Here is a 24,227-nt window from a genome sequence, read left to right on the forward strand (position 1 = left end):
CCACAGTACAGGAGACCCCTAGTGTGTACGATTAAGAGAATTGGAGAAGAAGAAAAAGGGGATGGGAAAAGAAAAATTCACAAACATCACCCATCGGAATACGCGCAGTGCGTGCATTCGAATACGGTTAGTGTATAAAACTGACAGAAGTACTACCAAGAGTACATAAATTACATAAATTACATAAATTATGTACTCTTGGTAGTACTTGTATTGTGGAACAGACCGAGATTCCAGACTGGACGGTCGAAAGCAGCAAAATACACGAGTAATAGGTGGGCGAGGCCAGGGCTAACGTTATAATAATATATATATATATATATATATAAAAAGACGCGCACATTACAAGATAGCAGCCTATAGACCTGGATAGCAGCAGTGAGCTCAGTATAAAAAAATAAAGCGGATCAGATATATATCGGGATCCCGCGTCAGCTGGGAATCCTTTCTAAATAGAATTACTCGTTCGGTTAACAAGGTTTTTGAGTACACGGGGCATGCAGCAGAAATGGAGAACGGAGAGATGCAGGAGCATTGTCAGTTCAGTTGGCTCTTCAACGGCGCGGTTACGACACGAGCAACGCGAGAAGGTTATTTGCTGCAAAGTGGTAATAAGAATATAGCTGCACGCTTGAAGCGGTTGTTCGCTGCACGGTTACACAGGGCTGAGTTCATCATCCATATGGCAATTATCATGTTTCTCGTCTGCATACACCGACGTCAAAAAGTTATGTACATTGCTCGGAGCAATAATTCTTGGTGTGCTTACTCTGGACAACTTAAATCCTACGCACGGCAGAAAAACACAACACACACAACAGGCAAAGCTAGAGGTCAATGAGAAGCCCAGTCAAAAGTAGCAACGCTCTGTACTTGGTGTGATCAAGAGCACACACACCTCCACCCCCGGTCCACCCCCTCCCCCCAAGAGTGTGCAACTGCCGCATGCCCTGCTGTCCCGACAGAATTTCACGTAGACATCATTCTTACGATGCAATGCTCCTCGCACGAGTGATTTACGATGTTGGTACGGGGTGTCAACGCATCACAGTCATGCACATGTGTTTTCTTGAACAGGATGAAAATCTTCGTCCATCACAGAGTTATATGAAGAGTACAACCCCCACCCCAGAGTGTGCAACGTCTGATCCAGCTCTGCATAAGGTCTTGATCGAGCGTAGTCGGATCTTCTGATGTCATGCGCAGATCTACGCTCCACACCGCTACAAGGCCGGTCTCCAGGCAGGGCACCGTTGGTTTTGATCTGAGAGTCCCCGCGACTCCCCGGGTCCCCTCGGATCTGTACGGTATTATGACGCAAAGATCCGATTACGCTCAACCAACACCCTAAGCAGAGCTGGATCAGGCGTTGCACACTCCGGGGGGGGGGGATATGTACTCTTGGTCATACCCGTTTGAACAACTATGCTTAATCATCTAGACAGTACACTCAAATTCTCAAATTCCAACATTTTCTTCTCAACACTGCACAAAACTGCACAAAACTGCACGGGCCACCTTTCCGGATCTGGAGGCTCAAATAGCAACACGAAGAAGAACGAGAAGAACAAGAGACCATGACTGACCTCACACGTAGTCATCCATCTATTACTACAACTAGGGTTGCTTCATTCTCCTCAAGAAACTGGGCACAGAGGTGCAGGCTGGGGATGCTGGGCGGGTGTCCCAATCAAGCGCTGGATTTTCAGATAAAAATAACAACAGCAACAACATCAGTAACAGCCCGCCCCCAATGCAGGATAGTTTGGACATGGGGCCATTATGATAAGTAAAATTTAATTATACTCTTGTTTAAAGTAGTCTACACTGGATAAATCACACGCTCGATTCCGGAGGCATACAATAAACGTGTGTCTTATCGCGATTGCGCGACTTATATATTGGTACACTGTGCATGTGTGTGTGTGTGTGTGTGTGTGTGTGTGTGTGTGTGTGTGTGTGCGCGCGCGCGCGTGCGTGTGTGCGTGCGTGTGTATAATTGTGAATATGTTTGCCTGTATTAGGTCTGCAGCTGTTGACACTCTGTACGTCAATTATCATACGTACACTCTTACAGTACATGTATAGTACTCAGCAGTTTTCGGGTTTTATTTGTTGAAGTAAAGTGAAACCTGTAATGGTGGCCACTTGGATATGGCGACCACCCGACCATGTCGACCACTTGGATATGGCGACCACCCGACCATGTCGACCACTTGGATATGGCGACCACCCGACCATGTCGACCACTTGGATATGGCGACCACCCGACCATGTCGACCACTTGGATATGGTGACCACCCGACCATGTCGACCACTTGGATATGGCGACCACCCAACCATGTCGACCACTTTTCCTTGTCACGGACGCATTCACGTTCAAAACACCTCGGATAAGGCGACCACTCGCTCAACGCGACCGACGACCACCCCACCCGCGACCGCGTTGCACAGTGCTAGTCATGTAAATGTACGCATTGCATGGTGCACCAGGCATGGTAGATCTACACATCAGTGCAGGAAGTGTAGATGTACATGGTGCATGCACGACATTCGACAGGTCTGAGGACCCCAGGCATAGAGTCGTGCTAGGGTAGGATAGGTGTGTGCACTGTGATGCACTGATCAAAATGATGTATCACATGTGTTCCCACTTGAACTCCCCCCCCCCCCCTACACACACACAGAGTGCGTGCCCCCCCCCCCCCCAACACACACACAGTGCATGCCCCCCCCCCCCCAACACACACACACAGTGCATGCCCCCCCCCCCCCACACACACACAGTGCATGCCCCCCCCCAACACACACACAGTGCATGCCCCCCCCCCCCAACACACACACAGAGTGCATGCCCCCCCCCCAACACACACAGAGTGCGTGCCCCCCCCCCCCCCCCCCCAACACACACACAGAGTGCGTGCCCCCCCCCCCCCCCAAACACACACACACAGTACATGTGCTGGATGAGGTGCATCTTTAGTCAAAGGAACTTACCGTCAAACGGAGGCGAGGATCGGAGCTTTGGCAGTGACGTGGTCTCCTTGAGTGGGTTCTTGTTGGTCGGTGACCATTCAAAGCTGCCCTGGAAGCACCGCTTTCGAATAGACACTGGAAAGAAGAGTGATATGCCAGAAAAATGCGAGATCAATCAGATTTCTAGAAAAGAAAAAAATGACCAAAGAACTACAGGTTATGCTATAACGTCCACTAACGCCACCACTGGCCCACCAGTCACTTAACAATCAGCTCATGCGATAACATTGCACGACACACTATAGTATAGCATTACATTATAGCATTATACATTATAGCATTACACTGTAGCATTATACATTATAGCATTACATTATAGCATTATACATTATAGCATTATACATTATAGCATTACATTATAGCATTACATTATAGCATTACATTATGGCATTATATTATAGCATTACATTATAGCATTACATTATAGCATTATACATTATAGCATTATACATTATAGCGTAACTTGTGCTAAGTTGTAGTTCTTTGGTCCTTTTTCTTTTCTATAAATTTATCCTTGGCTCTCCATCCCAGGCCAGTCAAGCAGATTATTTTTGATAATACTCTAGAAGAGCAAGAAGACCACAGACATCAACACGCAACACGAGACTGGTTTGACGTGTAGTAGATGTGTATGGTGTTTCCTCCAGAATCCATTTTCTCGTTGCAATCATCAGCGGAATATACGGAACTAAGGATAACACAAGCCAGCAGTGGAAACGCCTATTTCTTTGCTGCTATGGTACTCGTGGTTATTCACCAATCTTCAGACAACACATTTGTCATTATTCCCGTAGCTATGCAATAGGCGTTACTTCAGTAACGTCTGGCGCTAGCCAGGGTCCACACAGCTTTAATTTTGTGTTTGTTTGTTTGTTTGTTTGTCCCATCGGCATGCCTGGCGCTATCCCGTACCTGTCCGGTACCGTACCATCAAGGACAGCATCGGCATGCCTGGCGCTATCCCCGAGCCTGTCCCATTCCGTACCATCAAAGACAGCTGGCCACACTATTCAAATAGGGCTTTCAAATGCAAGATCATACGTGAAGCAACTTGGAAGAATGAGTATGTATGCGAAGTGTATCAGGGGAATGCATGCAGGGCGATAGTGCGGGTTTGAATCCTAGGTTATGTCTTAAAAAAAAAGTAGGAGAAATGAAACATTTATAACATTCCCATGCTTTTTTTGCCTAGGTCATCAAATTGGTAGACGGTTTCGTATTACTATTACCCTCGAATTCAAAGAGAAAGTTGACTCTCGCTAGGCAAAAAAGCATAGCGTAGGGCCCTGCGCTTCCAAGCTCTCTCGTTTCGTGTTTGTTTGTTTGTGCCATCGGCATGCCTGGCACTATCCCGTACCTGTCCCGTACCGTACCATCAAAAGGCCACAATATTCAAATAGGGCTTTCAAATGCAAGATCATAACGTGAAGCAACTTGGAAGAATGAGCATGTATGCGAAGTGTAGCGGGGGAATGCATGGAGGGTGATAGTGCGGGTTCTAATCTTAGGTTATGTCTTGGGAAAAATAAGGAGAAAGGAACAATTTATAACATCCCTAGGCTTTTTTGCCTAGGTCATCAAGGTGGTAGACGGTGTCGCATTACCCTCGCATGCAGAGAGAAAGTTTATTTCTTTCGCTCAGGGCCCTACGCTATGCTTTTTTTGCCTAGCTCATCATGCATGTTATTCGAACAGATAGAAACTTTTTGCAATACAATGATGTAGCCGATCAGTTTGTTGTCGTATGGTTGGGCATTGTAGCCGTCATGATCGACGTAAAACACTATTTACATACACAAGCTCGGGGAGCAAAAGTCTCTCTGTCCCATAAGCTGCCACATACCAACTAAATACAAAACCATGCACTTCACACGAGCTGACTTGCACGCATGGCCCTTTTCACGAACCCAGACAAAGGGATTGGTCTATTATAACGCATGTACGAAGTCACTAGATTACACCCGCACCAGAGATGAAGGCGCGAGCTGTGGCCAAAGAACGGCAAACGGAAAAGATGCCTGGCGCTATCCTGTACCTGTCCCGTACCGGACCATCAAAGACAGCTGGCCACAATATTCAAATAGGGCTTTCAAATGCAAGATCACAACGTGAAGCAACTTGGAAGAATGAGTATGTATGCGAAGTGTATCGGGGGAATGCATGCAGGGCGATAGTGTGGGTTCGAATCCCAGGTTATGTCTTGAAAAAAATAGGAGAAATGGATAATTTATAACATCCCTATGCTTTTTTGCCTAGGTCATCAAGGTGGTAGACGGTGTCGTATTACCCTCGAGTGCAAAGAGAAAGTTTGATGTAGTTAATCAATGAAACAAAACATTTCCATCAGTTCTAATAACATGCATGATGAGCTAGGCAAAAAAGCATAGCGTAGGGCCCTGAGCTTCCAAGCTCTCTCGTTTCCGGTTATTATTCATTACATTTTTGGCTGTGAACCCACGGCATCAAGAACGTTTTGCAAGTGAACAGCAACGTAGGATAACTGTGACGTGGCTGCCAGAAAACGTTTTCTATACCAACCTGGCAACCTGGTGTTATTGATGGAAACAAACCAGGAAACTGTACTGCGATTGTTGAACTGAGACATATAAAATTGGCAGGGCGAAGGTTAAGCGAAAATTCTCGCCCCCGTGGAATTGTTAAAACGCCCACTTTGTGCAGCAGGGTCTAAACAACTGAACTGGTAAGGAAACACAAGCGCACAGAACATCAACAATACTTCTTGTACATGCAGTACTTGACTTACACTTGGAAAGTTTCGAACTGGACTTTGAGTTCGACTTGGACGTCGGCGGCAGATCGGTGAGGTCCTCAAATGGCTTGCGGTCGAGCGGTGTGCAATCGAACACAGTGCTGCTCGGCGGCGGCCCTTCAGCGGAGATGCTTCTCGTACAGCGATTGAAGATGCCTACAATGGACGGGCGGAAAGCAGAGGAGAGGCAGGCGCGGAAGCAGAAGACAAACAGGACCGCTAACGTGCATTCAAACACACGAAGATATACTGGTACTAGTTAGTGCACACAAACTTCCCATGACTCGAGTGGCTACCGACTCCCGGGTATCTCACAGTGCCGGCACCCCGCTCAGGGGTCGTCAAAAACATTTGACGTCGCAAAACACGTCGCAATGCACACATCGTATAGCTCCACCCCCAAACACACGTCGGCGTGCGCCCCAGGCGATGCATTCATCAGGATAATGATCGCTAGCCCGATGCATTTTTTTGTGAGATGTCGTCTGAATGGATCTGGAATTCAACCCCAATAATTATTGCAACATGGTAGCTTGCCCCACAACACAATCATGATTGCATCTTTCGCTGCCTAGCCAGTCTAATTGCACAGCACACCCAATGCGTAATTGTGCTCATACCACAGATAGCGCTGATCCGCCCTTCACGCTGTGTCGCTTCCCAGCTTGTTTTGCATGGGGCGGGGTATTAGATCAAGGCTGTCTGGTGCGGTACGTTGTACGACAATGCGGTGCTGTATCTTTCAGACGCGAACAGGTGATAACGGTCAAACTCGCCATACAGCGTGTTGTACCGGTGCGTGGAAAAGATGTCGCCCCTAGACCGCCGCATAGCTTGCCTGGCGCTGGGCTGGATTCAGTAGTTTCCACTCGATCTTCTCCTCTCATCGTTCGAGTTTTGAAGGTCGTTTGCTATTTCCGTGGCTGCGCCGTCCCCTATTCTTGTCTTGGAGTGCGAACTCAGAAGTGTTCGTCGCACTGGGCTGCATGGCGCCTACCTCAACCGTCACGTTCCTGTGACACTGGCGCGGCGCCCTGAAAATGACGATGACGGAAACGCCTGTTCAGCATCGCAATCGAATCACGAATTTTCTTTCCTGCAGCGAGAGGTGGCTGCCCTTCTAGCTCCCCAAGAGGATGGTGATGTCGTTAGCGTTATATTTCCGATGATAACATATGATGTGGTCGTGCAGTATACACTACAGCACCTCGGCTATAGAGTCATCCTTTGTCTTATTCTAATCTTGTATAAATAATAAAACGGCTGTAACGGCTAATCCCATACTCAATTGGTGCCTTGTGTCTGTTGGACGAGAATAATAATATGGCTAATACAACACCAATACACAACAATAGACAACATTGGCATCCATTGCCATAGCTACCCAGGCCCTTCATAGCCTCGTGCTTTCAACTTGTTCACTCTCTCTCTCTCTCTTATCATCTTGAGTCCTTCGTGTAAGCTTGCGAATAAGAACCTCCTCGAGCCGACTTCTCTTGTGCCTGATCTGACATATACTTAAACCCGGCCGAGACTTTACCTCGCTGTGGTCCATATTTCCTGAGGAGTAACATTAGACCTCATACCCTGAAAGAAAGGAGAGTACCTGTGTGTATTCCCTAATACCAAGAGTACATAACCCAGAGTGTGCAACTCCTATCTCGAGCTGTGATGGGCTCGCCCACGGCAGAATGTTTCTATATGGTGTCATTCTTTGGCAGAAGTATGATACGTGGCGTATGCTTTCCGCCTCTTGTCTTGTAGATACGGTATTAGTTCGTCAGGTTCAGGACACGTATCTAGTATCTACCACCCGTTGTTCTGCTTTGACTGCCGTAGCTGTGATGTACAAATTTATTTGTACTTTGATCGCTGGCTACGTATGATGGCATCAGTGAGCCAAATGGCTGCGAAAGACTGAAGTCATAAAAATGTTTCGCCAAGGGCTGGGGGATCGTCTAGTTGCACACCCTTAGTTAAATACTCTTGTTTTTTTGTTTTTGTTTTTTTTCTTTCTACAAAATCCACATATCTCCAGACACTGTGCTGTACTACAGGGGTAAACATAGAACGTGGTGCTGGCCACGACTTCTTGCCAGGAACTCCTAACTACATATACATTCGCACAGCTGCAACGCACGCAGCAACAGTGACAGGGAAACGACTGGAAATCACGGAGGAAAATAAATTTCAATGTTGCCTGTCAAGATTCTGAAGGACACCTCACGCAGCTTCATTATACTGTACAGGCAGAAAATTTCGTCGGTCAATAATTTCGTCCAACTCCAAAGAAAGGGAGTTCGTCTGGTTGAAATTTTCGTCCATGGATCATAAGAGTGTATAGAAAAGCTGGACAAATCGATATTCGTCCTACATTTAATTTAGTCCAAAAGCTCCTTGGACGAAAAAGACGAAATTAAATTCCAGACGAATATTTCTGCTTGTACAGTACTTACAGTACTGTCGGGCGCCGAAGAACTGGGGGGGGGGGGGGGGGGTCAGGGTTCTAGCCTAGCACGTTCTTATTTTTAGCGAACACAGCAGTTTCGTTCTTATTCGATGCTACAGTGAAACCTGGTTTAAGCGACCACCCCACGGTGCAAGCAAAAGCGGTCGTTAAAGCCAGGTGGTCTTTAGAACCAGGTCCCACAGTGTCTGTGTATAACTACTGTCGGTGCATGGAAAAACGGTCGTTTATATAATAATAATAATAATAATAATAATAATAAGAGCAGGTGGACGCTAAACACAGAGGTCGCTTACACCAGGTTCTACTGTACAGTCTTACATGTGTGCAGAGTAATATTTCTGAGGGTGCGTTATAGTGTACATTGCGCTGTCCGTTCTTATCCGGCACCGTTCTTAAAAAAGGTGAGATTCTAGCCTGACCGTTCTTCGGCGGTCCGTTCTTCGGCGCCCGACAGTACTGTAACATAACATAAATTGCTTGCAAGCAACTCACCTACACTCAACTGAGCACTGCATTTTCATTTTTTTACATACAGTATTTTCCGGAGTATAAGCCACACTTTGAACACTCAAAATTTACCCCCCACCCCCAAAGGGGGGGGGGGGGGGGCGGCTTATACTCTGATGATCAAATTAACGGTGATGAGTAGGATAGATGGCTGTATTTCGTGGCAAAAAATGCGGGGTGGGTGGGGGGCTTATACTCCAGTGTGGCTAATACTCCGGAAAATACGGTAACTCAGTAAGGCATGTCAACGTTTCGGTCTTTGTGACCATTGTTCCTGACCAGGGTCACAAAGACCGAAACGTTGACATAACTACTGGATTGCGTGTGAAAAGTCAGGCTCATCTGAGTGTTGCCTATCAAGAGAAGTGCAATGTAGTGCCGCCTTAATGAATTGCAGGTTGGTCGGTCTCATTAGTAGCATGCTGCATCTAATACATGTAATAGCCTGCATCTTTTGTGGGTTAGCAAGTGACTTTTATAAATACCGTATTCGCAAAGTACCGTTGATCCGCCCCCCACGCCATGTCGCTTCCCAGCTGGTTTTTCGGCAGGGGGCGGGAATTAGATCAAGGCTGTCAAGTGCAGTACGATGTACAACAGCGTAGAAGTTCAGACTCGGTGTGCTGGATTGTGCACATTTTCATCCTGGATTGGCACGTTTTGTGTACAGCAGTGCATGCGTCGGGTCAACATCGTATATCGTTGTATACGCCGAAGTCGCTTCACAGGTAGAAAATCGACAGGGGGTGGGTCAACGGTACTTTACGGTAATAGCCAACTGGCAAGGTATAATAATACTAGTATCTCGGTTCCTTTACTCATTTTTGGTACGGTAAAACCTGTAACTAAAGACCACCGTGACTAGCGACCAGCCTGGCACTACAGACCACTTCGCCAGGCACGGACGCTCTCACATTCATGTATGGTTGTGTGGTGCAAACCTCTAACTAAGGACCACCTGCCACTAAAGACCGCTTTCTCAGGCCCCAAGGGGTGGTCGTTAGTCACAGGTTTTCTGTATTCTTAAATCCTGCTTCGTTTTGGCATTCTGTATCACAGTTTTTGGTTTTCCCAAATAAAGGTTCTCAGGGGAGCCGGACACGCTACGGTCACTACGGTTTTGACCGTACCACTCTTTGCCCCCTGGCACCCTGTGAATTTATAAAAGGCACTGAGTTGGGCTCTGAATTTCGAAAATTGTCACAGGTGCCATCCCAACCCCACGAGCAAAATTTTACTTCAGCTGGCTGACCGTACCGTCCCTGGTTCTACTACTGTAAAAGCAGAAATTTCCGGTGTAATATTTTCAGTGTTCTCCAAAATTGGCGGTTCAGTGGAGGGAAATTTTCGGTCAACCCGCTTTCCAGGGGTGTCATCGATTGGTGAATCCGGATTGGGTCCGAGCAGGCGGTGTGGTTCGAGCAACGCTGGCCGAATCGAACAAAACAAGTGTTTAGTATGCAAAATGTACGCATATCGTACAAAGATTCTGTGAAAGCTGTCCAAAAACGCCAAAGTCCATTTCTACTCCAGCCACTCTCAGTGTCGTCGGATTCTACTCCAAGTAAACCTACTCCGGATTCGATCGGATTCGGCCAAACAATCGCGGTCACTCGAAGCGCACTTGCTCTGGATTCGCCCAATCGACCATTCCCCAGGTAAGTGTACTAGTACTAAACCGAAATTTTCAGTGCGTTTTATTTTTGGTAAAAAATTCGGCACTGAGGTTTAATACGGAAAATAAAACACCACCGAATATTTCTGCTTTCACAATAGCCACCATAGTGATCATCTCAACCCCGTTGATGCACTATTTTCTTCCCATGATTATATTGTTCACAGGTTTGAGGGAAAAATGAAGAAGGGAAAAGTCGGAAGAAAAAATTGACTGCCACCACCAGGACTCGAACCAGGGTCCTTCGCTTGAGGCCAGCGATGCTCTAACAACTGAGCTATGGCGTAGCTGTCATCCCAGCGGAGACCGTTCAACATTTTTCTTCAGACTTTAATATTATATTCTTTCTTCTTTCCTTCTTTTCGCCATGGTTGGCTCCTTTGTATTGGCCTTTGCCATTGGACGGTGAGATAAATTAATAAAATGAATACATGTACTGACCATTATGGTACGCAAACGGCCACGCTGACTTGACGAATTCCTGCGCTAGGTCGCCGTCGTCGCTCGTCGGCGTGTCCAGTCGACAGTCGTCGCTATTCGGCGTCCAGCCGTCCAGCGACATTTCACTGAGACTGGCCATCTCCGCCATCTTGCGCGTCATCAGCGCGGCGCCCTGGGCAGTGCGCACGTCCAGCACGCTCAGCGGCTGAGAACGGTTGCGCTCCAGCCGCGGTGTCACTGGGCTGGGCTCCGTGTGGTTGCCGCGCCGACGCGACACCCGCGGACTGGACACCTTCTGGTCCCAGGAGTACGCGCGGCGGATGGCGTCGAAGCTGCAGGACCGCAGCGAGGGCCGGCGGAGCGGCACCCTGCTGGAGAAGGTCTCTGAGCCGGTGCTTACGCGCGTCTTGCTGCGCGCGCTGTGCACGGCCGTCGCAGCCATGTGCACATACTCCTCGTCGTCCTCGTCGCCAAGGTGCTGCATGTCCGAGCCGGGGCTGGTCTGCAGGGAGCGCTCCACGCAGCTGAACTGCGAGCTGAAGCCGGAGTCCATGCGCTCGATGGAGCGCTGCTCGCCGCTCAGGTCAGAGCTGTACGACTGCATGGAGGCGTGCGGCGAGATGCCGTGCTCGGGGCTCTCGCGGATCGAGTTGACCCGCGTCTTGCTGCGCGTGTGCGGGATGACGCTGTCGGAGGATGGCACGCATGTGTACTCCTCCTCGTCCTCCTCGTCTCCGGTTAGACGCGTGTCGTGCCCGGTGCTGCCGCTGCGACCCGGACTGCCTTGCTGCTGCGAGCGGTCCGAGCTACTGTTGCGCGGCGACGAGCAGCAGTCCACCTGCTCCACAGAGCGTCTCTCCGAGCTCATCTCCGACAAGGAGCGGGACGATGAATTTCGCAACCTCTCTGGAGATGTGTCTTCTGGAATCGAGCCCACCCGGGTCTTGCTCTGCGACGCGTGCACTCCGGATCGAGTACGCATATTGTCTTCTTCGTCCACTCGTGGCCTTCTCCTGAAGCGATGTACTGTGCGCGGGACGCACGTGTATTCTTCATCGTCAAAGTCCGTCACCGGACTGCCGATATTCGGGCTCACTTCGTGCGCTCGCTCCACACGGCTGACATGAGTGGCAGATCCCGATCCGGAGTCCGTGCACTCCATCGAGCGTCGGCCTCCTCCGCTCACGTCCGACAGGGATCGGACGGACGTACGCTGCGAGCCGTCCGAGGACATGTCTTCCGGAATCGAGCCCACCCGCGTCTTGCTCTGCGACACGTGCACTCCGGAGGATCGAATGCGCATAACCTCTTCGTCGTCCGCTCTCGCCCGTCTCCTGAAATGATGCGAGGCAGTTGGGACGCGCGTGTAGTCTTCATCCTCAAGATCGGTCATCGGACTTCCGCGACTTGAACCTACTTGCTGCGGGCGATCCGTACGACAATTCTGAGACGTCAGGTCCAAGACCAAGCGATCCACAGAGCGTCTTGCTCCGCTCAGTTCCGGAAAACACCGAACAGGTGTACGCTGCAGGCCTTCTGAAGAGAGGTCTTCCGGAATTGAACCCACCAGCGTCTTTTGCGGACCCTGGAGTCCACACAGAATGGGAACGTACTCTTCTTCGTTTTCCTCCTCATCTCCCGTAAGACGCATATCTGCGCCGGGGGAGCTACGCGCCGAGTTCCCTTGTGACCAGCGATCCATCAGATGAGGTGGCGGGGCCGGGCCAGCCCCATCCATGCGGTCCACAGAGCGCCTCGCTAGGCTCCAATCCGAACACGAGCGCACAGACGTTGACTGCGAGCTGTCGGACGAGACGCCCTCAGGAATCAAGCCCACGCGTGTCTTGCTCCGCGACAGGTTCATCCCGCGAATGGCCCGCACGTAATTATACTCATACGACTCAACATCATCATAATCGTCCTCGTTTGGGGCCCTGCCCGGCCGCATACCAATCGCCCGCGATACTCTCTGCGCATGACGATGCTGCATGGCATTGTACTCCGCATGTTCCGCAGAGTGAACCTCTCTGCTTAAGTCTGAGCTCGACGATCTGGACAGCATGCGCCTCGAGCAAGATGAAGAAACGCTGCCTTTAGTAGGTGTAGCCTCTACCTGCGTTCTATTCGCGCTGCATTGGGGCATGCTAACCGCCATGCGCACGTACACCTCATCCAACTCGAACTCGTCGTCGCTGGGAGGTGCGCCCGCAGACCTCCGCGATGAGCTCCGCGGATACGGTACCGAGGCTGGCTGCATCCTAACATACTCATCCCCCGCATCGTCGTCGGTGCATTCACCACTCGTGCCCTGTCACAGTGAAAGCAGCGACAATGCCAGCAGCAGCAGCAGATAGGACATTCAGAAATGATACAAGCGGCGACAAAACCAAAGACAACAGAGAAAAACACAAAGAACACGTGGAGTGAGTATAACGTTTGTACATGTCAGAAGTCAAGAAAATGTCCATTCAGAAGGAAACAGTCACTTCTACCACACTTTACACCTACAAACCTACACACACCTACACACACCTACACACACACACACACACACACACACACACACACACACACACACACACACACACACACACACACACACACACACACACACACACGGTACTGGACTTGCCCACTGCCAAAACTGGTCAAGTGGGTCTCACGGGAGAGGAGAAAGACACACACATACACACACACACACACACACACACACACACACACACACACACACACACACACACACACACATGCACACGCACACAAATCAAGGGTAGGACTGCGCTTGCCCATCATACTAACGTTTTTTTATGCAAAAACAATTTCACGGTTCGCGTGAGACTCGGCTAGAAGCCGAGTTTTCCTCATCCGTAGGAATGCCACCACCCTCTAGGATCAAGAGATTCAAGGCACATATGCAGCTCCTAAGCGGTGGGAGGTTGTATGTAAAATCGCACACAATCACCGTCTTCGAACTGTTGCTTTCAGGATGTATACACCACGAAAGATTAACATAACAGCTTCCACGCCACTTGCCTACAACTATGCAGGGATTCCGTCATCATTAAAATGGCACCTATGCAAAAAAGCATGGCTGAAGCCTTTTTTGCGGGGCAACTTGCCCCATATTCAGCAGATACAGCCAGCTCTACATCTAGTACATGTGTGAGCATAACCGTACCCAGCTCATGACCTTTCATGCGGAGCTGGTATCACAGTGTGTACGGCTGAAGTGGACTTGCCCCGCACAAGCAAACGGTGGGTAGATTATGCTTAGCTCCCATTGTGTACTGAAAAACAGGTTATTTTCGGTGTAACTTTAATTTCGGTGATTTCGGTAGAAATGCCAGGCACCTAAATTTAGGGCATGTTCGATTGGTAAGGATCGGGATCCAGATCTCAGATCCGTCGGATCCTTCAGAGTCAACTGAACACTTTATTTTGGACCTTGACTGTTGCCATGTTGACGAAGTAATAAAATGGCGCTCACAAGCTACCCAAAAGGGTGAAAGTCGTACTCATCGCGGGCGTGCGAGTTGTACAAAAGTCAACAAAGCTCTATCTCGATCCACGTGTGCGTACCACATGTATGCACAATGTGTACAAAAATGATTTTACCCGCCATATATGCACAAAGGTCGCATTAGGATCCGTTGGATCCGGTCAACCCTGCTCCCTGAGGTAGGTTGACCGGATCCAAATCCGAAGGATCCGGATTCGACCAATCGAAAGGGTGCGAATCCAGTGAATCCGGTGGATCGGGATCCCGATCCTACCAATCAAACATGCCCTTAGATTACACCTAAAAAGAACACAATAGTGCGTACTGTATGCGAGTGGAATGTTTGTCACCTGATTCTAAGTTACACCTGAAACCTGGCAGGTCCCTGGCACCGAAATTTTGAGGCACCTAAAAGTACATGGTTTACAGTATGTCATTGCCCAGTGTGTAAACATACCCCACCGACCCCACCTACCCACTCATACACACTCACATACTCGCATTGCCACAACAGGGGTCAGATTGCTGGATGAACCCATTCACTACACGCAGGGGTTCCGTCGTGATTTTAAAAGATTTGTATCTTCTAGTGTGCAAACCTACATACACTGCCCAACCCCACCGCCCACCAAACCACCCACTCTCACACACACACACGCACGCACACACACTCACACACACACACACACACACACATACTCACATTGCCACAGCAGGCACGGTCAGAGAGCTGGATGGACCTGGCGAATGCCCGCGGCCTGTGATGCATGGTGCCCACTCGACCTTGCACCTTGCGTCCGCAGCGTCCCGGCAACGGAACTGCCAAACTCCGGTCTTGCTACGCAGATGTCGAGATATCACCACTGAGAAACCACACAGAGCCCAAACCCAACATTAGCAAACGGTAACTGTTAGAATTGAACTTGTGCACCATTTAATACTTGTGGAGATTCAACTCTTACAGCAAATTCTGGCAGACGTGTGCAGATGAAGGCAACAGCTATCTCAAGAAGTGACGATTGGTGGCGACACTCCACGGCTTGGTGTTTAGCTCCATGATGTCTGGAATGCGCCAACCAACAGCCTTCCAGCTTGAAAGAGTTTTTTTCCCGACAGCATTTCAAGTTGACGTCATTTTTTAATGATGCAATGCTCCTTGCACCGGTGACACCAGGCACAATACAGGATGGGAAAGGAAGAAGCGGGAAGCTAGCTATGACCTGCAATCCCTGTACGACGAGGTGGTCATATGACCATGGTCACTAGACTGCATGCATGCAGGGTACAGCCGGCCCGGGTGCATGCAGGCCAGGCTGCACTGCAGGATGGATACACGCAGGAATTTAGTGTGTACAGTGCCAGGGTCACCCGGGGTCACCAGGGTGCATGCAGCAAAAGCAAGAGTACATAATGTACTCTTGCTTTCGCTGCATGCACCCGGGTGACCCTGTACACACTAAATTCCTGCGTGTATCTACCCTGCAGTGCAGCCTGGCCTGCACTGTTGCAGGCAGGGTCAAATGGTTTGGTCAAATGGTTTTTCTCCATTCAGTGCTTTTGGGGCAAAACCTGGCCGAAATCCTATTTTTGTTAGGGCTTGCTTTTTGGAGAAATAGACTTCAGAAACATAATTGGAAGAGGATTCCGTAGGGGATTGCAGAAAAAATTCTAAAAAAACTCAAAGTTGTACTCGCATGGTGAGCCAATTGAATTAAGGTAAAAAAGGAGAAGGACAAAATGTTACGAGTTTTGACTACAGTGCGTTTCAAAAATATAGACACATGATTTCAAAAAACAGTTAGGCCAGCATCTATACCACGTAAAATCTGTGATCACTTTGGCATAAAAATTTCGAAATTGGGCGTTTGCTATCCGATTGCTTAAAAATCGATATGAGAGTACTAGTAACTGGGGGAAGGACGTAGACAACTTTCCGTAAGTGGAGTGCAAACTCGCGAATTCACGGGTTTTTCTCGCCCACTAACGTAAAGTTGCTCAACTATACTTACAGTCCATTCATCGGAAACAGTCCCGCTGGCTTTTGAAAGTCGGATTTGGGCTGAATTGAGGATCAAAAACCCACTTTAAATCTCAAAAATCTGGGTTTTGGATGTGCTTCTCCATACATTTTGCCATGGCATACCTGTCCTAATTTTGTAAAACCTGGCTGAATTTCTATTTCCCTGTTCTTGGACTTTTGTGGCCTCAAAAGTGGCAAGGAGTAATTGCAGGGGTCACACAATACAGGATGTACTGTTGTTTTCACGATATCTGCAACTATGGGGGCATTCGTTTTTGATCTACAGGTTTGGGTAGAAACTACTTCTTTCGGTAGAGGTTTTCCTTTTTTGAAAAAAATTCTACTCAAAAGGCAGATTCTACTTTCCTCTACCGGCTCTACCGGGAAAAAGTTGGTAGAATCCGGTAGAAGTTGGTAGAGCTACGGGATTTCCAGCAAGATCAAGGATTTGTACACAACTCCATACAGAGGAGAAACATTTCACGTACATATCGTGTAAACTACTCAATCCGGTAGAATAACGTTCATGCACTTGCCTCTACCATCTACCTCTATTGGTAGAGTGACTCTACTCTACTCTACCAGGTACCTAAAAACGAACGCAGCCTATGTGTGGGAGACACCAAAAGGTTAGGGTGCCAGTTTCCGATGAATGGACTGTAGTGCAGAACCTTTCTATTCCCCGGAATTCCGGGGAATATACAGCGTACACATTCGTACCACCTTTGACCCCCAGGTGTTCTATGTACGCTGGTACACTGCCACTGCACCAGACCCTGCCAAGCAACTCTCAGTGCCTGGTACGGTGGCAGTACTCCAGATTGCCGCTTTTGATTACAATAGTACTGTCAATAGTTCTTCAATTTATTGTCCTAACAGCAAAAATCGATACATGAAAGGCCCACGATGGGGAAGAAGAATGAGCTGGCATCATCACTAAAATTTGAGAAGAATCAGCCACAGAGTATCTGGAACGGATTGACAATATACTTCGAAATGGCATAGATGAACGAACAGTTTCCTTCGTAACTGATAAATAAAATAATGCACCTAAACCTAGAAGGTGAGTTTGAATTCTCAGCTGCATGTGTAAAGCATCACAGTACGCATTAGTAGCACTTACTCCTATCTCTAGTCTAAACTAGTCACGGTAGTTTGGTTCAACGACAGCTCCAAAGCTGCACAGATTCAGCTACATCATGTTACGTCTATTCCACGAGCTTGCGAGCGAACATACTACTTCAAACCCCAAGATGCATTTATCTACTTGAACTATAAACTGTAAGTAAATGTATAAGGAAATCTTATGTAAGATACCGTAAAGTCGCGGATAAAAGCCGGGCTTATAAGCACATAAGCCGCTTTCTGCACCAGGCTTTAATGCAAACCATGCTCATATGCACCACACTTGCATAGAAGCCAGGCTTCTACGCGCGACACGCGTAGATCTACCACTGACTACCGGTATGGCGGCAGTTTTACTATGCTGCACTGTACATAGCACATGCACTCTTGACCTACCCGATCCGCGCTTGCATAGAAGCCAGGCTTCTACGCGCGACAGGCTTATATGCATTTGACCCGTTTGATTTTCAGGCTTCTATCCGCGATGTGCTTGTATGCAAGCCCGGCTTTTATCCGCGACTTTACGGCATCACGAGCTCGTAAGCTTGTGGAATAGACGTTACATGTAGTTGAATCTGTGGAGCTTTGGAGCTGTCGTTGAACCAAACTGCCGTGACTAGTTTAGACTAGAGATAGGAGTAAGTGCTACTAATGCGTACTGTGATGCTTTACACATGCAGCTGAGAATTCAAACTCACCTTCTAGGTTTAGGTGCATTATTTTATTTATCAGTTACGAAGGAAACTGTCTGTTGATCTATGCCATTTCAAAGTATATTGTCAATCAAAAAAAGTATATTGTCAATCCGTTCTAGATACTCTGTGGCTTATTCTTCTCAAATTTTACTGATGATGCCAGTCATTCTTCTTCCCCATCGTGGGCCTTTCATGTATCGATTTTTGCTGTTAGGAAAATAAATTGAATAATAACTATGGACACTACTATTGTATTGCAAGCGCACGTAAGGGTGCGTTTGGTTGGTACGATCTAGAACAGGATCGAACAGCTGGTGCACATGGAGCAGCCTCATGCCAACCAAACGCTACTCCAGAAACAGAGCACATTTTTGTGGAAAAATGTGCCAAACTTGGTGCATTCTTCAAAATGTGTATGGATCGCCATGGTCACTTTGTACGGTACGACGAGTCCAACCTAAAAGCGTATGCACGTGATCATTTGGGAACAAAATCGATGTTCCCGCCAGGTTTCACTGTGAAAAAGTGAAACTGCTCGGTCTGCTCCGGCCTCGAGGCCGGAGCAAGCAGAACATGTTCTGGCCGACCCAGAACAGGTGCAGTCCCAACCAAACGCGCTGTTCTGGTGAATCCTGTTCTAGTTCGTACCAACCAAACGCGCCCTGAGTATTCTTGTTCTGTATTGTGCAAGGGCATGTGGTGTCTGTGGGATTGATCCCATGTGTTCTACGTGCGCTGGAGTACTGCCACTGTACCAGGCACTGCCTTTGCGAATTGCTTGGCAGGGTCTGGTTCAGTGGCAGTGCACCAGCGTGGGGTCAAAGGTGGTACGAATGTGTACGCGGGGAATATTCTCCGGAATTCCGGAGGGAATATCGTGCTATATTCCCGGAAATAACGGCTGGTGATTGGCTGAATCCATGGTTTCCTACCGTACTATGGGATAAAGCCAATAACGCGGAAAATTGCACGGCCGCGGAATCGATGTATCCTATTGGGACAGCACAGTACCCTCAAGTGCAGGGTGCGTGTACAGTCCGGTCATTTGATACTGACACCCTCACTTTTCACTTTACGTCTTAGGGGTTGTACTGCGGCTCCGCGGTAAGTGCCAAAATTGCAGCTTGCAGCGGAGCAGCACGGTTCCACTGACACTTGACATTCGCGGTACCGCGATCGAGCTCGACGTTTTTATTTATTTGTTATTATGACGTTTTACATGCCTGCTTGCGCGAAAATAGAAATTGTCATCGCTCGCACCCTCTATATACCATCGCCTGGAATGCAAGATTATGGAGAAGCTGATAACCTCTGATCTGCCACACTGGCTAGAGAATGTTCGTGAGAACAGCCATCGATTGACTTGTCTCGGATCTTCTTTTTTCTTGTCAAGGATTCGAAAAGGTACGCGCGCGGTAACGCGAAACATAGAAATAACTTGGTGTGGCCTTAGCTGGGACTTTGCTCTGGACATGGAAATTCCGTCGTTATTCGCGAATTGTCGTTATATCCACAGTCGTTATTAGCGAAGTTGAGTGTACGGGAATTATTAAAGGATTCCCCAAAGGTTAAAAGAATATCTGGGGGGGGGGGGGGGGGGTGTCTCCATCACAGAATAATATTGGGGAGGGAGGGGGGGGGGGGGTGTCTCCATCACAGAATAATATTGGGGGGGGGGGGGGGGGTGTCTCCATCACAGAATAATATTGGGGGGGGGGGGGGGCGGTGTCTCCATCACAGAATAATATTGGGGGGGTCTCTATCACAGAATAATACCAAGAGTATACAGCCCCCAAGAGTGTGCAACCCCGGATACCCTTTCTATGGGGTTTGCCAACGGCGAAAACTCACATCACGTGGTGTAGTGCCCCAGTTGTACGCTTCCAGCCCGTTTCTAGCGAGCGGCGGAGTAATCATAAAAGCACTCCCTGGCAGAAACTCACTGCGCGTACGAGGTGATTCGGAATTTTTTAACATTGAGTCATTTCTTAACAAATCGGTAAAATATCTCATTGCCAGCGCCTGCAAAAAGTCACGTCAAATTTCTTTTTGCCATTGCCATTGCCAATGTTCTGTCAAGTTCGCCTCCAAAATTGAGACTGATACTCCTTCAGGAAGTGACATTGCAAGAGCTTTCAGTCTGCATGTGCGCGATGTTTACGGTAAAATAGAGTACAGTCAACTTCGCTTATAACGACACTCGGCGGGGCATCAAAAAGGTGTCCTTATTCGCGAAGTGTCGTTATACCCGAAGTCTCATTATATGTATCACAGTGGGATGGGACTTTGCGCTGGGCATGGAAATTCTGTCGTTATTCACGAATTGTCGTTATATCCGAAGTCGTTATTAGCGAAGTTGACTGTATAAGAGAGTCATAGCCGCTGGTTTCAACCTCCAGTGACAACATATTTGGCTGAAGAGGAAGCATATGTTAGCTACGTACTGGAAACGACGCCTGGGAAGGAGTAATGTTTGTGTGTTGGCCCTGGTAATGGCCAAACATTGGCAATGACTGAATTTGTTAACAGATGTTGATCACAATTGCACATGAAATCAGGGTGATACACCTATTGCTATGCAAGCTTGAATGGCTTGTATTTGGGTGAACATGATCTTGATCCAGTCTTGCTGGACCATCCTGGATACATAGGGTCTCCTTCTATTGAAAACTGACTTGAAATTGTGCTGCTAAGGCCTATTTTACCATGATGTTAAGAAATGACCACAACAAATAATATGAGGAAAAATTGCCATTTTTCAACTGCCACCTGCTTCCCAACACCAAGGATTATGTGAATGAGAAACCCAACATTGCAATCCAAGGACATCAGTATTACATTTTTAGAGGAAGAAATGGAAAGATTCGCACCTCGAACCCTACGGAAGGCTTTTTTACTTTCGTGTTAAATAATGACGAATCACCTCGTATGCAACTTGCCAGCATGATTGTGGGGGGGGGGGTCCTCCATCACAGAATAATACACACTATACTAGGCCTAGGGTCCCTCACGGGTAACTCTGGTGTATGCCGTCAGAGAGGAACCAAGATGATGTGAGTTGGAACGTGCAACAATCGGACGTGATGCCACGATGGAGCGAGATGTCAGGTTGCTGAATGCCAGTGTCCGCTGTCACAATCGTACCAATTGCTGCACGCTCTTCACTCACAGCATCTTGATTCATCGTTATACAGTAAAACCTGGTGTAAGCGACCTCTGGGTTTAGCGACCACCTGCTCTTAACCACCGTTTTCCCATGCACGGTCAGTTCTATACAGACACTGTGGGGCCTGGTTCTAAAGACCACCTGGCTTTAACGACCGCTTTTGCTTGCACCGTGGGGTGGTCGCTTAAACCAGGTTTTACTGTATATTATCTGCTGTGTGTGCATTTTAAAAGGCCGATTCAAACTTCATTTCACGTACAGGCAATGCGTCGCGAAAAAGTTGATCTGAGCTCAACTATATCGCGTACGGGAATGTCATCGCGTGACGGTCGAGCGATGGCTTTCCCGTACACGAAATGAAGTATGAATCGGCCTTTTAATAGGGGTCGTCCACAAATATCGAAGTTTTTTTTCACAAAACGAAATAATTTCGTTATGGGGTGGGAGAGAGTTGACCAATTTCGTTTCAGAAAACATTGATACATGTACACGGCCATAGGAGCAGTGACACACTTGCGACTTTTGCATGTACAGTATTATGAACATATTTTATACTAGTTCTGAGGGGAGGGGGGAGGGAGGGGTTGGGTCCAAACTAAAATAATTCGTTTGGTGAAAAAAGTTCGATATTCACGGACGGCCCCGTACACGGTGCTCACTGATCTTGGTTGAAGGTTCGGCTAGAGTACTAGTAGCAGTAGAGAACGATACGTCATATCCGCAAAGACTGCACACACTACTCTCGATTAGTCTCGCACTTGATCCTGAAGACCATATACACGACGTATCGCTAGTGCGCGACTTACATAAGCCGTACACAGATACGCAAGTACATGCCAGCCCTATTGCAAAAGTGCACGACTCATCGGGAGTGCGTGACTTAAAAGTGCGAGTAGGCAGTACAATGTGCATGACTTATGTAAGCCTCATTTGATAGTTTACACTTACAGGGCATAAACATGAAAGTCTACCGTGCGTCTTCCACCTTGTGCTATGCTGTCGTCATCAGCCTTTGGGTCATCCTAATAAAGTTATTGCTATTTATGACGACTTTATTCACTCCCCTTCGATGGACTTCTCGTGTGCTCTGGATGGCATTCGTGAGTCAGTCAAGTGAGAATTCAAGTCGGCAGGAAAACCGCAAGCTCCCATGTAGGGAGCAACACACTCTTCCCTTACTATCGCCGAAGTCGCACCAACCTCTTCTTCAAATTTATTCACTCCCAAAGCTGAAAATGGAAGCTTGAAAGGAGGCATGAAGTACAGCACCGGGATCCATGGAACCCAAGGGTAGGGAGTTCAGTTCCGGTCACTGAAAAGCGAAAAATGCAGTCACAGCTCGCCTGTACAAAGTGAATGGGCGCCTCGTGGCTGCAGTTCGAGATGCAGTTAGAGGCCCGAGTATCTTCTCCCGCGACCTTTTCGGCCTTGTCGATGCTATTTTTAGGTATCTGACGTCATTACCTTTCCAATGGTGCCACACGTGCCATGCTTCCAAAAATAATGCCTCCGCGCTTGGCGCGGATGCACTTCGAAGTACTAATTTCAACCAAATCCGTACTCGGCCCCGCGAGGAACACCCGAATTTCGTGTTCAGCGGCCTCGAATTAGCCTAAACCAAGAGGATTCTAGAACATTGAGGCTCGCGCTTTATTGCGGTAGAAGGGAAATAATCACAGAAAACAGCCCACGGCGAATTCCTGGTGGTAGACGAAAAAAATCGAGTGAACTGCGCGCACACTGTAGAAGCAGTGACGGTGAAAACGTGTGACTTGTTCAAGTAGGCACGCACGGCATGCGTGCACACTGCATGCATGCACACATCCTGCATCGTCATGTATGCACCAGATAGTGCAGTGCTGGATGGAAACCACACGGCTCACATACATACTTGCATTTACTTCTGTGACTACTTTCTCCCCCGTTTTCCGATCTTCAATCGACTATAACTCTAGATTGCCTAGGAATTTTGGGTTCAAATTTTCACAGGTTGTTTCTCACATCTTCCCGGTTTAGAAAAACTAGCGCTTTATGCAAAACTCGCGAATTTGGTTTTCGATTGAAGTCCCTACCAAGGGTGAAGCACCAATCATTATTATTATGGACTTGGCTTTATTTCACTCACGTTGTCATGACATATTATTATCATACCCAATGTACATGACTGTACTGTGTTTGAAAGAATATCATACGCAAGTGCACGTACTTCTACAGTTCTGGGAGCACTTCAGTTCTCCGTGGGCGTCTACAAAACATTGGCTTTCTTTCATGAAAAAATTTAGCCTTATATAAGTTATAACAAGTAAGGTTAGCTATAAGAAAACTTGCATGGATCTACACACAGATTTCTACGGCGCCGTAGTTCTCTTGAATGACACGGAATGGACGGAAACCAATTGAAAGATTACCTTCGATTTGTAGGAGAAAAGAGAACTTGGGCAGACACACCTACTCAAGATTTCTATAAACTTTGATTTACCTTGAAATTCTTTTCCATGCGTCCCTGTGCCACGAAGCTCCAGGATTCGACGTCTGCTTCTTCTTTCGGTTGGGTTACTCTCTTCCAAACAAACGGGACGCAGTTGGTGCTAGTACCGGTACTACAAACTATCCCTCATAACCTGCAAGAACGGTGTTTCAAGCCAAACGGCCATAAACTCAGACGACAAAGTCGAACATGTGCACACTAGAAGCTTCTTCTTCCCGCAATTCTCAGTTGGACGCTACATGCATCGGCCTCGCGTGATACAATTGGAACCAAGGAGTACTCCAAGATTGAAACCACGGCGCGGATATTTCTACCGGATGCTTCCTTTTCGACAA

The 24,227-nt window shown here is 48.0% G+C and overlaps 1 protein-coding gene across 2 annotated transcripts; it reads right to left on the minus strand.

Annotated features, from left to right (window-relative positions):
- Positions 1-422: 422 nt before the first annotated feature.
- Positions 423-24,227, minus strand: LOC135806883 (uncharacterized). Of its 2 annotated transcripts, none has more exons than XM_065321048.1 (7): positions 23,884-24,227; positions 15,102-15,261; positions 10,900-13,207; positions 5,801-5,962; positions 2,998-3,111; positions 1,587-1,697; positions 423-778 (listed from the first exon to the last, which is right to left on the minus strand). In XM_065321048.1, the coding sequence occupies exons 2-6, from the start codon at positions 15,165-15,167 to the stop codon at positions 1,618-1,620; spliced, it is 2,730 nt and encodes a 909-aa protein (XP_065177120.1). In that variant the 5' UTR covers positions 15,168-15,261; positions 23,884-24,227; the 3' UTR covers positions 423-778; positions 1,587-1,617. The 2 variants fall into 2 exon arrangements, with proteins under 2 accessions (XP_065177120.1, XP_065177121.1); XM_065321049.1 differs by having other exon boundaries at positions 423-786.

This window comes from Sycon ciliatum, chromosome 1 (genome assembly GCF_964019385.1).
Source record: "Sycon ciliatum chromosome 1, ocSycCili1.1, whole genome shotgun sequence".
NCBI classification, from domain to species: Eukaryota; Metazoa; Porifera; class Calcarea; order Leucosolenida; family Sycettidae; genus Sycon; species Sycon ciliatum.